Source organism: Mytilus galloprovincialis, chromosome 9 (genome assembly GCF_965363235.1).
Source record: "Mytilus galloprovincialis chromosome 9, xbMytGall1.hap1.1, whole genome shotgun sequence".
In the NCBI taxonomy this organism is placed as follows: Eukaryota; Metazoa; Mollusca; class Bivalvia; order Mytilida; family Mytilidae; genus Mytilus; species Mytilus galloprovincialis.
Genome location: NC_134846.1, coordinates 58204796 through 58218779, shown reverse-complemented (window position 1 = coordinate 58218779; position 13984 = coordinate 58204796). Strand labels below are relative to the sequence as shown.

The following is a 13984-nucleotide window of genomic DNA, read 5'->3' as shown; positions in this document are numbered from 1 at the left end:
GAATTTTGCTATTTGGATCAACTGTACTCTCAGATAAGCAAAATAGTCATTTATTTAGTTTTGTGTAGAAATATATTATCAAAGGCAAAGGTTTTAACCCTTGACACATTTACATTTCACACTGAATACATTGCAAAAAATCATAATTATTTTTAAATCTTTTTGTTCTTCTCTAATGTGTCTTCCAGCTTCATATTCATAGCTTTATAACGGAACATGCTAGTATCTATATTTATGTATCATTGTTCAATATGTGTCTAATTATTTGTGTGAAAGGAGACAAATATACTTGTTTCTGAATCCGAAATATTTATTTTATTTGTATCATATCATTTTGTGATAATTTATCGGAATAAATATTGTTTAACTAAATCCTTGCTAAGAGTCACATATCATTTCTATGAATATATGGGAGATAACCATGTATGTTTTCATTTCTCAAAAAATATTTCACGATTTGTCTCCCTTTGTAAACAATGATAAAGCTCGCACAGTGTATTTCATCATGTCTAAAAATAAAAATCACTTCATTAAAGATCGGCTATTTATGACAAACAATGAAATATTAATTATATTTGGTGTGTATTTTTATTAAAATTATGTATTTCGGCAACTGAATTATTTTTTTTAAATTAAAATTTGAACACTTCAAATCGTTTGGCTTACGAAATACTTGTCCTCTTATCATATGTTTTGAATGTGGATGGCTGCTTGTTTTTTGGTGTGTCCGTGAGCGATTGTTAAAATGGTTTTATTGAATCAATATCTTAGTCTTTTGAATGCTACTTATCTTACATTTCAATTTCAATGTTGTGATACTTACTGCACATTCCCGGGGGAGACGTGTGATAGAAGCAGGACGGAATTCTGTGTTTGTAAGGCATGTTTCTGCCAAAACGATTCCACATTCCTGCAAGAGGAAGCAAGAGAATGCAGAGCTCATTGTAGCATAGGTAAGCCATCGAATTATACTTAATTTATAGTATTAAGATAATATAAGAAAATAATATACTAGAAATTATTTTAAAAAATCTTGAATTTATCTTCTGTACTTTGAGAGACATGATAATTTTTGCCCTCCCCCTTTTTAATTTTTATTATTTTCTTCTTTTTTTTCTGTGCTTGACTTGCATAATTATAAAGACACAATATTTCTTATATATTTTTTGTTTACTATCTACAGCGACCACTGTTAATATATAGAGTTAAAAATATATAATAGTAATAAAAAATCTTGGGGAAAACAAATAATTTATATGAAAAAGGGCGAAAGTGAGTAAGAACGTTATATGGTACATTTCACTTTTAAAATTATGGTTGAAAAGGGCCTGCAGTTTACAAATTGTCGAAATTATCTATAAAAACATGCATATTTTTTTTTTTTTTTTTAATATATTAAATATATTAGATTACATTTTCTGATCACACCTTAAATTTTATTTCAAACATGGCACTGACCAATCATTGTTTTGGGAGCCGTCACTAATTTTCTCGAAAAATTATTTTGTCTCAGAAGGGAAATAAAATACATAAATTGTTTCCATATTGAACGTATCGAAAATGAATAAATTGGTAATTTTAAAAGCCAAATATAAATTGTTCTGATCAGACAAAAAGAATGGTAGGTGCTCAAGTTTAAATTTCAAAAAAATTACTTTGTCCAAATATTATTTTTTTAAATAACTATTATTTATACGGCAGTGTAAAGGGAACGTGCATGGTGAAAATAGAAATAACAATATATTTTTATGAACATTTTTATTTTTGTAACTTCAATTCCAAACGGTATTTTATGTTCATGTCCAAGATGAACACGTCATAAATATCGTTAATATTCTGAAAATAATATCTTTAATTAGTTATTCTTAGTCTCCCCCCCCCCCCCCCTTAATTCTGTTTATTTATTAATTGAACATGTAAACATGTGTTAAAATAAAACAAAATATAATACATATGAGTCTAAATTATATAAATATATACATTTGTAATAAGGCATACAAAATAAACACATGATGCAGTTGGTCGAGTTTGAATACGATGTATAGGCAAATTGACTTTTAAATCATGTCCGAACATGTTTATCTCTTGATAACTGAATCCTGTGACAGTTTTAACTTTATATATTATGATAGTCTGTCATCGCTGTAAACTATCTTAAAATCTTGGCTTACATGATAGCATTGGAGTTTATGTGTGTGTGTGTGTGTGTGTATTTTTTTTATATATACCATATACTTAATGGTGAGTTCCATGCTTTAAACAGACATATTTATTATAATAAATCGGGGTTTTTTTCAAAGAAATTTATCCATCTTTAAACATTTTTTTTAATTGAGAAGAGCTGTACATGTAAAATCAGAATATTCAGTACCCACGATGTAAAGAAGAAAGAGACAGATATAAACTTTATAATTAAATATAAAAAAGGAGATGTGGTATGATTGCCAATGAGACAACTATCCACAAAAGACCAAAATGAAACAGACATTAAAAACTATAGGTCACCGTACGGCCTTCAACAATGAGTAAAGCCCATACCGCATAGTCAGCTATAAAAGGCCCCGATAAGACAATGTAAAACAATTAAAAAAATACCCTTAATTTGTTGAAAGATGAACGACATTTTTTTATTATTGTTTTAGCTTACAATGATGATAGGTCTTTTTTAGGATATAAAAAATAATTGTTATAACTTTTCATGCTTTGTTAATTCCCAATAAAGATGTTTCTGTCCTTAAGAAAAAAAAAATGAAATACAAGTAACAATGATAAGCATGGTAAATATTTTATTGTTCCTGGTCTGCCTGGAATAAAATGAACATGATTAAATAATATATATGTAGCTTATAATATCTATATGCTCATATTCAAAAATTGAATACAATTTAATTAATATAGGCAAAAAAACCTTTTAAAACACGTTCAGACATGTTTATCTTTGACTTGACAACTGAACAGTGTGACAGTTCGAACTTCATCCAAAGTCTGTCATCGGTATAATAATAAATATCTTGAAATCTAGAAATCATGACCTACACGAACGCATGAGTGTGTGTGTGTTTGTGTGTGCGAATTCTTTGTATACCAAATAATTAATAGTGAGTTTCATGCTGTATACGAAATCATCATAGTTTACTGTTTTGTGTGTATTGATGTAAATTAATGCTTGCTGCCCAACAACGACCCTTAATTCGACAATTTAATAAATTATTCCAATTCTAATAAATATTAAATTGTATATTGGTTTTATATCATAATGAATTATCCTTTTTCAATTTTCGTTGTAAAGAAATTATAATGTGACTTGAATGACCTACTAAGCTTATATGAGTAATGCTGAGTGAACCCAAATTTTGTTGAATCAGCATAAAATGTGGTTAGCACTTATTTATTATCAATGACAAGCAAATATCTGTGTTTGTTGCTAGTGTTGTTGTCCTCGTTGAACACCAGACCAATTAGTTCATAATTGTATACGTTGTAAAAAAAATATGACTTTAAATTCATTACATAGTCATCAAAAAATTGTTTAGTTGTGTAGTAAACAGCATCCTTAATTTCTTATTCCGTGATTTTAAATACATATAATTATGCATTAATGCACATGCATACAGTTTTTCAGATGTTTTGTTTATGATGTATAAATCTTATACGATTTGTATCATAATTCTCATTTTATGAGTAATACCCTATAAATAGATAAATTGATTCATCACTTTTAAATCAATATGGGTTTGCTGGTCGTGCTCATCAACAAAAAATATAATAGTATGCGTTTAAAAGTTTTCCTGTTAAACAATATTTGAACGCCAACTAAGTAAAAATTAACAGATTCAAATAGTTATTGCCGTATTAACTTTAAACATTAAGTTTGTGACATAAAAAAATAAGAAAACAATTTAATTATACAACTAACATGCATTAGATTTTATTTTTAAGGCCAAATAAAAATATATGTGTGGTTCCAATGACCCTACCTTCCCTACTTTTTCGGCTTAAAAATAGCCTACCCTAAAGATTTTATTGTCATTTTTCATTAAGCACTGTTAAAGTCAGAATGATGCTCCCATAGACTCAATGTAAAAAAAACATAAAATTAAAAATAAATCCCTACCTACCAAGCCTAAATTTTTTTTCAAATGTAACTGGAACCACACATACTTTTTTATTTGGCCTAACTATAATTGTAAGTATCAATAAATTCTGATGCATTTTCTTTTGTGTTGACTGTATTGGAATTCCCGACACAACTCCATTTTATGCTTTTGCAATGGGCAAGGGAAAGACCATTTAACTTCTAAAAATGGAGGGGGTTTCTTTGCCAAAAACAATATGCTGATCCCCAATTTGATAAAAAAAAATATTGTGGTCAAGCAGATGACAAAAGAAAATTCTAAATCCAGTTTTTTCCAATACCTTAAAATGTTAAGTTTTGAAGAAAAGAAGTAATCTTAACAAATATTCTGACCCAGACAAAAAAAAAACATACCATTCTTTAAATGGTTTCTCCCTTAGAAAGATAAATAATTAAAATTCTCATATATACTAAAGCATACAAATCAGTTATTATTTATCCTTTTTTTTTTGTTACCATTGCGTTTACATGTTTACGATTTAATTCATAAGACAGTGATATTAAAATACATAATTTATTCTTCAATATCGCACATTGTTTAAATTTCAATGTGCCATTCTTTTCTTCTGATGGTTGAGATGTCATAAACAAGGATAGTTGCTACTAAAATTAACATGCTTTTAACAAGACTGTTATAAATTAATAGTATATAAATAGAGGAACTTTAAAGGCAGAAAAAATGAAGGGTCCGTGTGTGATTGTTTTCGAGATATAAACCATTGAGAAAATTTGGTGGGAACGGATTCTCTGTAGATTTTTCAAACATTTATCAATGGCACATTTATTACTGTTAAAACGTAAGGAAAATATCCAGTATTTAATGTTTTGAAGTATTATAAACTATAATATATAATTTAATTAATAAAAGAAAAGTAGGGGTAAGTGGCAAAAAAATGTTTATGACACTACATGAATAAAACCTGAGGATTCCGAATATCTAGCAGAAGTTCAAAAAACTAGAGAAGCGAACATCCTTAAATCTAGCTGCGAAACCGTAGCTCATAGGTCAATATGATTTTCCACAAATAGCCAAAAAATATCATAAGGACATTTGAGCTACGGTTCCGCAGCTACCCTAAAGCTAGCCAAATTCTTCGTGTGCAAGGAAACTGTAGATAATCCAGTGATTGACACTGGTTGCTGTCTGTTATATTTGTTTTTAGTGATAAACAGACTTTTAATTGTAGCCTTTACACAGAATGTGTTTTCCTCAATGTTGAAATACGAACGTTGAACTTTATTAGATCCTATCTTTGTTCTTGTCTTTATACCACGACCCTTGTATTTACTAACGTAAAACACTCTATTTTGTTATTCTCTCGTTATTTTAGAACGATTTCGGAAATATGCACTTGAAGATGACGAAAAAGCTGATCATAAAGACAATATTCCTGAAACAACTGAGGAACGACAAGGTATTGAACAACCGTCTTTTCTTCAAATCTGACACATATTATTTTAAAACAATTTTGGGTCTTTGTACTATTTAAATTTTCTTTTATTTGGAATGAATTGCATGAAATAACGTCTACATATGTTTTTCAATAACAAAAGGGCCTTGTGGGATAGTCTTATCTCTTCTTTTTTTTTTGCGTCTGTCGTTGTCCGTTAACCTTACATATTTTCCTTTGAATCTAGCTACTGGGACGGGCCTACACTATTGAAACCAAAATAGGCCACAATTATCCTTTGGGATATCTTGTGTTGAAAAGAATTGTGCCCGATTATCCCGCCAAACAATCTAACGTGACCACCAAGGCTAACACAAGAATATATGGGTAAAATGCAAGTGTTACATATTATTTTAAAAACGTTTACAGTTAAAGAACTTTTATACGACAGGGTAAAAATTTTGTCCATTTTGGCCGAAAGGTAAGACAACTATTATTTTCAATATTCTATTTGCGGTAACTATTATAGTTGACAAAGGAAAATTTTAAATATTAAAAATAAATATCAAGAAAACAAAATCAACAATCGGGTCCAAAATGGCCAAATTACACAAAAAAAGTCATGTATCAGTCGACTCCTTATAGGAGTTATTGCACTTGAATGACAAATTTTATTTATTTATGGTAACATATGTCTGATATGTGATTCAGTATACCTTTATGTTGTGTTCTGTTTTCCTGTTGTTTTTCATTTTCTATTGTATTTAAAGTGCTGTTAGTTTTTGTCGGTGTATGCAGACATCCTTTTAATGTAATTCCCTTGACCTCTTTCTTTTCTATATGTAGATTGTGTATTGATAACCACACTTGGTATTGCAAGCTTCTGTGGCAATGTAATTGGCTTAATAATCGGTATAGGACTTGGTATCCGATATTGTCACCATGACTGCTCTCTGAAGAGGCATAACAAACAAACACAGAAACAAGCAGAAATTGAAAGGTACTTGCAATATCAGAGTTGTGGATATGGTTTCAAAAAGTTGTATTGTTAGAAAAAATGTCAAAAATCCGTGCCGATCAACTATTTTTATACATCCGTTTACGTGACGTATTATGGTATACCGTCGACCGTCCATCCATCCGTCATTCCGTCCTTCATCAACATGTCGGACATCAACTCAAAAAAGCTTTAACCAATTTGCATAAAATTTTGGGGAATTGTTTATATCTATTGACGTGAGCTTGTTTTTTTTTTAAATCAATTTTAGATTTAACGTTTCTGAGTTAGGGGGTTTTATTCATTAAAAAAAGAGATTTTCCAGTGTTTGTCAATAACTCAAAAATGCTTTTACCAACTTGCAAGAAAGTTTGGTGAATTGTTTATATCTATTGACATAGGCTCCCTCTTGATTTTATAAAGTTAAAATTTTACGTTTCCTAGTCACATTGTTTTAATCTTAAAAAAGGGAGATTTTCCAGTTTTCGGGCAATAACTTGCTTTCATCAGATCTTATGATACGTTGGTGAATTGTTTATATCTGTTGATGTAAGCTCCCTTTAGAATCTATTAATTTTAGATTCTACATTTCTATGTTATTGGGTTTTATTCATTTAAAAAGGGGGGATTTTCCAGTTTTAGGACAATTATTTATAACTCAAAAATGCTTTCAGCAGTTCTCATGAAACTTTGGTGAAATGATTATATCAATTGATGTAATCTCCCTTTTGATTTTCATAAATTTCAAATATGACATAGTGAAGTAATTGAACTTAGTTTATTCTTTCAAGTGTGACATGCGTATCATGCGCTCATGGCACAGCTGTTTATAAAAAGAGTGATGCACCTTAGAAACATAAATTTGATTTGCATTGTAAAAGCTTTCACGTGTACAATTTTTACTATATTTTTTTTATCCAAATTATCAAATATCATATTGTTATGCGTTTACTTTTCTACATTGGCTAGAGGTATAGGGGAGAGTTGAGATCTCATAATCATGTTTAACCCTGCCGCAATTTTGCGCCTGTCCCAAGTCAGGAACCTCTGGCCTTTGTTAGTCTTGTTTGATTTTTAATTTTAGTTTCTTGTGTATAATTCGGAGTTTAGTATGACGTCAAATATCACTGTACTAGTATACATATTTTTAAGGGGCCAGCTGAAGGACGCTTACGGGTGCGGGAGTTTCTCGCTACATTGAAGACCCATTGGTGGCCTTCGGCTGTTGTCTGCTCTATGGTCAGGTTGTTGTCGCTTTGACACATTCCTCATTTCCTTTCTCAATTTCATATCAGACATTTCAAAGTTATATAACAGTAATGTCTCTGTCAATTTCGATATCAAGGGAAACTCATTAAAAATATTTGATCAGAGTTTTTATGTTTATTTTATGTGTACAATATCAAATGTATTAATAGATTGCAACGCAAAAAAATTATGTTCATAAAGGTTTTTAAAAGTTTTAAGGGTATGACCACCCTGCTGTGATGATTGGCCTTAATACATTGGCTGTGTAATAATCCTTTAATATCTATGAAGCCAGAAGGTAGTTTTCAGTGTTTCTTTTGGTGTCATCACAATCTTGTAAATATTAAAGCTAAACTTATTTTTCCTCTATCAAAATCCTTTGATAATTTGTGTTCCCTTTGGTGTTCTAGTTTTAATATGTAAGCGTACACTTTTTCCTTTTTACAGTTTCATTGGAAGAAAAGACAGTGGAATAAATGACGAAAGCGGAGATGAGTCGGGAGTAGGAACGACTTTAGGTGAGTTCGATATGAAATTAACCTTTCAATGATATTTCATAATTGGAATAGATTGGAAAACATGGAAAAAGAGGTTATATGGTATAGAACTACATTGTAACAGTATACAGTAACACCGAGATTACATTTCTCCGAAGACTAGAGAATTCCCGTGTTATTAGAGGAACAAAATTTTCATTGATGCGCTTCATTTTGTAAGTTTTTGAGGTCTTATTTTCAAGGCATCGTGAAGATCTTTATAAGAAAATTTGAACAGAATTAATCAAAAAAATAAAACGATTAAAACTAAACAGTAATTTTCAAATACAATTTATGTATGACTAGTATGAAGATTATATCGACCTTGTTCTTCGTCTTCGGTAAATATCAATTGAACAAGGTCCATATATATTTAAGGTATAGACCTCGTCAAAAGTCCATAATTGATAAATATTTTTCTAGATACATTTACCCCCGATTTCTGAAACGATGCTTTATAGTGATTGGTGAGTCCGTCCGTTTGTTTGTTCGTCTGTCCAACTTTTGTACCTGTAACTGCTCGACTGAAGTGCTTGGCTCGTTCGAAGAATCTCACACACATGATGTACACGTATCCGTCGTCTCCTCCTAAACTCCTTATCATGATAACTTAGTGAAATCTTCTTGAATTATATACCATATAGTACCTTTGTGATCTTCTACCATCATTTTTTTTATCTAAATACTTGTAGTTTTGTGGGATTTCCTTAGTAAGTTGTGGATATTATCATTGTTTATCTACATATAAAGAGTTCACAATTTTTGGTATACAGAACGTCATAAAAAGTATACGAGACGCAATTTAGAGGTCCTAAAATTATTTTTTGCAGAATAAAAATTTAAAGAGATAACAGCAGAACTTCAACCATGCATTATTTTTTTTTATTATTAATTTATCAATTAATTATTTTTTGCAGAATAAAAATTTAAAGAGATAACAGCAGAACTTCAACCATGCATTATTTTTTTTTATTATTAATTTATCAATTTAGTAGTTTAAATATTAGGTCAAAATGGAATAGAACAAGCCTTCAGTCAGAATGTAGTGATTATGAGTTTTGAAGTTGGTTAATAACAATTAATAATTATAGATTTTATTAAAACAATATCAAAACGTAATCTATTACTTTAATAGTTTAAAGAAATTCGCAAACCAAATATTTTATATTGACATGTAGTAACCGTTTATTGCAAATCTTTATATGAGCTAACTATTCAGACCACTGACTTTGAAATAAACAAATGAACTTCTGTGTCTTTTGTCAAAAGCATGACTGTTAAATAAATATGGATAATAGTTTTAACTCGTGTATTTCAGACACCATTATCGATTCAGAAATCTTTATTTCAGTAGAGTTTAACACTAGAAGAATTCTCACAAATGCAGTAACAGATGACATCAATCGTCCATCAAAAGTTCTCATATCCGGCCAGCGACATGACTTGGACGACAGCTCTCACACTTTTGAACAGAGCCAACAAGAAATACCACAAGAAACTCATGTGGTTAAAATGGTCAACAACGTACCAACTGAAACCATTCAAAACCCATGACACTGACCAGCAGAATTATTTCTATGTATATTTTTGTATCGTCTGCTCCCATATATAAATGCTTTACATGTTCACATTTAATGGAAAATTTACCGCTTGTGTTCTTTTTTTATCATGCTTTATAGTTAGTTTGTATGTATATCATCATCCTAGTATATATATTTTTTTTTATTTTGAAAATCAGTTAAAACTGAAATACTGGAGGGTAAATATAAGAATCTTGTTTATTAAAAGTCACAAACCATAACTGTGTTCAAATAATTTCGTTGATCTCTTTTTTTAAGATACATTTAAAATGTTTAGGTTTTATTAAGAGTTTATATGTATATGTTTTTTCTTGTAAAAATAATTCAACAGATGGAATTTTGGTAACAGAACAAATATGTGTCTTTTCACGATTGTTTTATCTAGAAATTTATTATAAAGTTGATATAAATTGTGGCTAGTATTAACAATGGACTTGTGAGAAAGGGAATAAAAACGCTACTGTTATTTCTTTTAAAAAGTGATTTATTTTATTCGTCTTTTAAAAGTTTAAAAACTTTTATTTTTTGCTGTTGTAAAAATGAACAATGTACGTAACATGTAGATTCTATGTGTAATATCAATTGCTCCACAGAAGAAAATATCTTTTACTTGTGAATGCAAATTAATGTGTTTATATGTATTATCAGGTGATAAATTAGTTTTTTTTTATTCAACTGTGTTCAAAGGTAGACAAATCTAGCAAAGATCTGCCTGTGGCTTATGTGGTCAGTATTTACACAGATGCTTGGACATCAGGGAACTCGTGTATTTTATTCTTTAGTCTTTTACACTTTTAAAAACAATAGGATACATTTTAAGTTTATCAGGAAGTCTAAAACTATTGAACAGAAACTTAGGGTTACAAATGTAATCACTATCTTTATACACAAACATGTCACACAGTGGCGGATCCAGGAGGTTCCTGGGGTAGGACGATCAATGCATTTGAATGGGGACATGTAGTTGGAACCCCACCCCCCCCCCCCCTTTTTGTCCTGGGTTAGGAACCCCTTTTTAAAATGGCTGTATCCGCCTCTGTAATACGCAAATTTTTTGTTAATCTTGTAAACATATATTTTTAAGTAAAGTGACTAAAAAATCTAACTAAAAGTCTTATCTAGATACAATTACATTTACCTCTTTGATGTGTAAATTAAATGCATGTTTGAAAACTTTTTGTTAACAAAATTTTATTTTGTGTTATGTTGTATTTCAAATTTTACTTTAAATTAAGTTTTGCTTGGTAAAAAATAAATATGGAGATTATTTTTTTTAAATCCTGAAAATCAAGTACTTAAAGGTTAAGATTATACAAGTTTTATACAATCATTCATTGTATTTCATTTTGTTCGGTGCTGTGTTATTGTTGATGTTAATTCTAGTTTACTGGATCAAATTTTATTTCAATTTGTTAATATCATTTTGTAAGGTACATGTAGATGTAATACAATAAATTTTATTTTCAACAATATTGTTTATTATTTCAAAATTGTGGCATCTACCCAGGTACAATGTAGCAGCACGATTATGACTTTTAATTCAGTTTTAAAAACACAACAAAGTATTAATAACATATTGAATGAAATTAATTATCAAAAATTAACATTAAAAAAAACAGGATGACAAATAAAAAAGTAGGGTAGATATAAGTAGAAGTGGTATGAGTGCCAATGAGACAACTCTCCATCCAAGTTACAAAATGTAAAAGCATACCGTTGTAGGTCAACTGACGGCATTCAACACGGACCTTTGGCATACATCGAAAAACAAGCTTTTAAAGGTCCCAAAAATGACTAGTGTAAAACCATTCAAACAGGAAAACCAACGGTCTATTATATTTAAAAAAAAAAAAAAGAAGAGAGAAATGAGAAGCACTTATGGAATCACATTTATAACGCTTACAACATGTTTCTGACTTAAAGCAGGTGCAAACAAATGCAAATCCGTCCGTCCGCCCGTCTGTACTCCCAAATGTTATGAAACTTATAAAAAAATGCTTATTACACTGTGCCACAAAACACAAATCAAGTTCAAATTTTGGTGTGGTCACTTTTGCCGTTATAAAGTTATGCTCCTTTGCAAATGAAAAAAAATGCTGATTTTTTTTCTCTAACTTAAGGTGTAACACCACTAATTAGGGCCCGGCCAGAAAGCACATACCAGAAAGTAGTACATATTTAACACAAAATAGTTCCTACGCATGAGTGTAACTTTCAAAATATGTAGGACATTTAGGTATTTTGGCATCAAATGGAAGCTGAAGGACTGGTGATCATTGTAGAACCCTTTTGGACTTATAATTTTGAATATTAAGATAACTGCACCAAATTTGTTAAAAGAGGGTACATTTTGTCTGTTTGTCAGATCTGAAGTACCTGTTTTGGTACATCCGAAGTTCCGGGAACCAGTTCTTTCTTATATGTCATTATGGTATGTTGATTTTTTCAGTACAGGACACCATAAAGTGTTGCTTTGACATGCAATGATTGCCACTTTACTTGAACTTAAAATGAAAGAGGTGTGCCTGCTTGAAATGGAGGATTTTAACATGGAAAGCAATGGGACCATGAATTAGTGGTGTACTTCCTTAAGTTTCCCGCAACCAAATGTCATGAATCATATTCGGAAAGCTTATTACCGAACGCGTATGGTCCAAAATCTCATATGGTCCGAAACATTACCACAAAATTCAGATCAAGTACGAATCAAGATTGGCGTTGCTTTTGTCGTTCTAGAGTTATTAGGGCCCCGCCATAGGCGGGTCGCCCTATAGTGATCAGTCTGTCCGTCCGTCTGTCAATCCGTAACACTTTCGTGTCCGCTCCATATCTAGAGAACCATTATGATTTCATACTTTATACTTTACATGTATATTAATCACCACCAGAGGGCGTGTCATGATGTATGTACAACTTCCTAGGTCAAAGGTCAAGGTCAAAAACTTTGGTTTCAGTTGACAACCCTGTGTTCTTTGGTGAAGATCGTGTCCGCTCCATATCTAGATAACCGTTATGATTTTATACTTAATACTTAACATGATTATTAACCAACACCAGAGGGTGTGTCATGATGTATGTACAACTTCCTAGGTCAAAGGTCAAGGTCAAAAACTTTGGTTTCAGTTGACAACCCCGTGTCCTGTGGTGAAGATCGTGTCCGCTCCATATTTAGAAAACCGTTATGATTTCAAAGTTTATACTTGACATCCATTTTAACCACCACCAGAGGGCGTGTCATGATGTATGTACAACTTTCTAGGTCAAAGGTCAACGTCAAAAAAACTTTGGTTTCAGTTGACAACCCCGTGTCCTGTTGTGAAGATAGTGTCCGCTCTATATTTTGAGAACCGTTATGATTTCAAATATTATACTTGACATCCATTTTAACCAACACCAGAGGGTGTGTCATGATGTATGTACCACTTCCTAGGTCAAAGGTCTGTCTGTCTGTTGGTCTGTCCATCGCTAACAAATTTGATCCACACTATATTTTGAGAGGACAGCTGTTATTATTTCATACTTTATACCTGACAAACATTTTCAACTTAACATATATATTAACCAACACCAGAGAATGTGTCATAATGTATGCATCCTAGGTCAAAGGTCAGTCCGTCGGTCTGTCCATCCATTCGTTGTTCTTAACAAATTGTGTCCGCTCTACCTCTCGGGAACCGTTAATATTTCATACTTTATACTTGGTGGGTCATAATATATTGAAGGCATAATTCTAAAAATATGTGACAAATATCAATTGGGCAGCATCATTAAACATATTGTTCAAACATCAATCCATATATCCAGAAGACACCTTAGAGTAGTCAACAATGAGTTCACATCATGCAGTCATATCACTATTATACTATGAAAGTAAGTTGAGAATATTTATCAGTTTTAACTTAAAATCTTAGATTAAAATCACAGTGAGACTATGTAATAACTTCAAATAATGCTTCATATCAGATTATCCATACAACTTATTTACCCCACGTTATTGACAGCGGGGCCCACAGAGATGGCTCCCATCTCAATGATATCTAGTTTCTTTTAAAAATGGGACAAAAATCTGATTTTTTTGTTTCCATTCTCTTACTTAG

General features: G+C 31.0%; 1 protein-coding gene across 2 annotated transcripts; it reads left to right on the top strand.

Moving 5' to 3' along the window:
- The first annotated feature begins 668 nt into the window (after nucleotides 1-668).
- LOC143045417 (uncharacterized) lies at nucleotides 669-11357 on the top strand. 2 transcript variants are annotated; one of them, XM_076217903.1, is made up of 5 exons: nucleotides 669-953; nucleotides 5467-5550; nucleotides 6373-6526; nucleotides 8219-8289; nucleotides 9662-11357. In XM_076217903.1, the coding sequence occupies exons 1-5, from the start codon at nucleotides 746-748 to the stop codon at nucleotides 9859-9861; spliced, it is 717 nt and encodes a 238-aa protein (XP_076074018.1). In that variant the 5' UTR covers nucleotides 669-745; the 3' UTR covers nucleotides 9862-11357. The 2 variants fall into 2 exon arrangements, with proteins under 2 accessions (XP_076074018.1, XP_076074017.1); XM_076217902.1 differs by having other exon boundaries at nucleotides 670-953; nucleotides 9659-11357.
- The last annotated feature ends 2627 nt before the right edge of the window (nucleotides 11358-13984 follow it).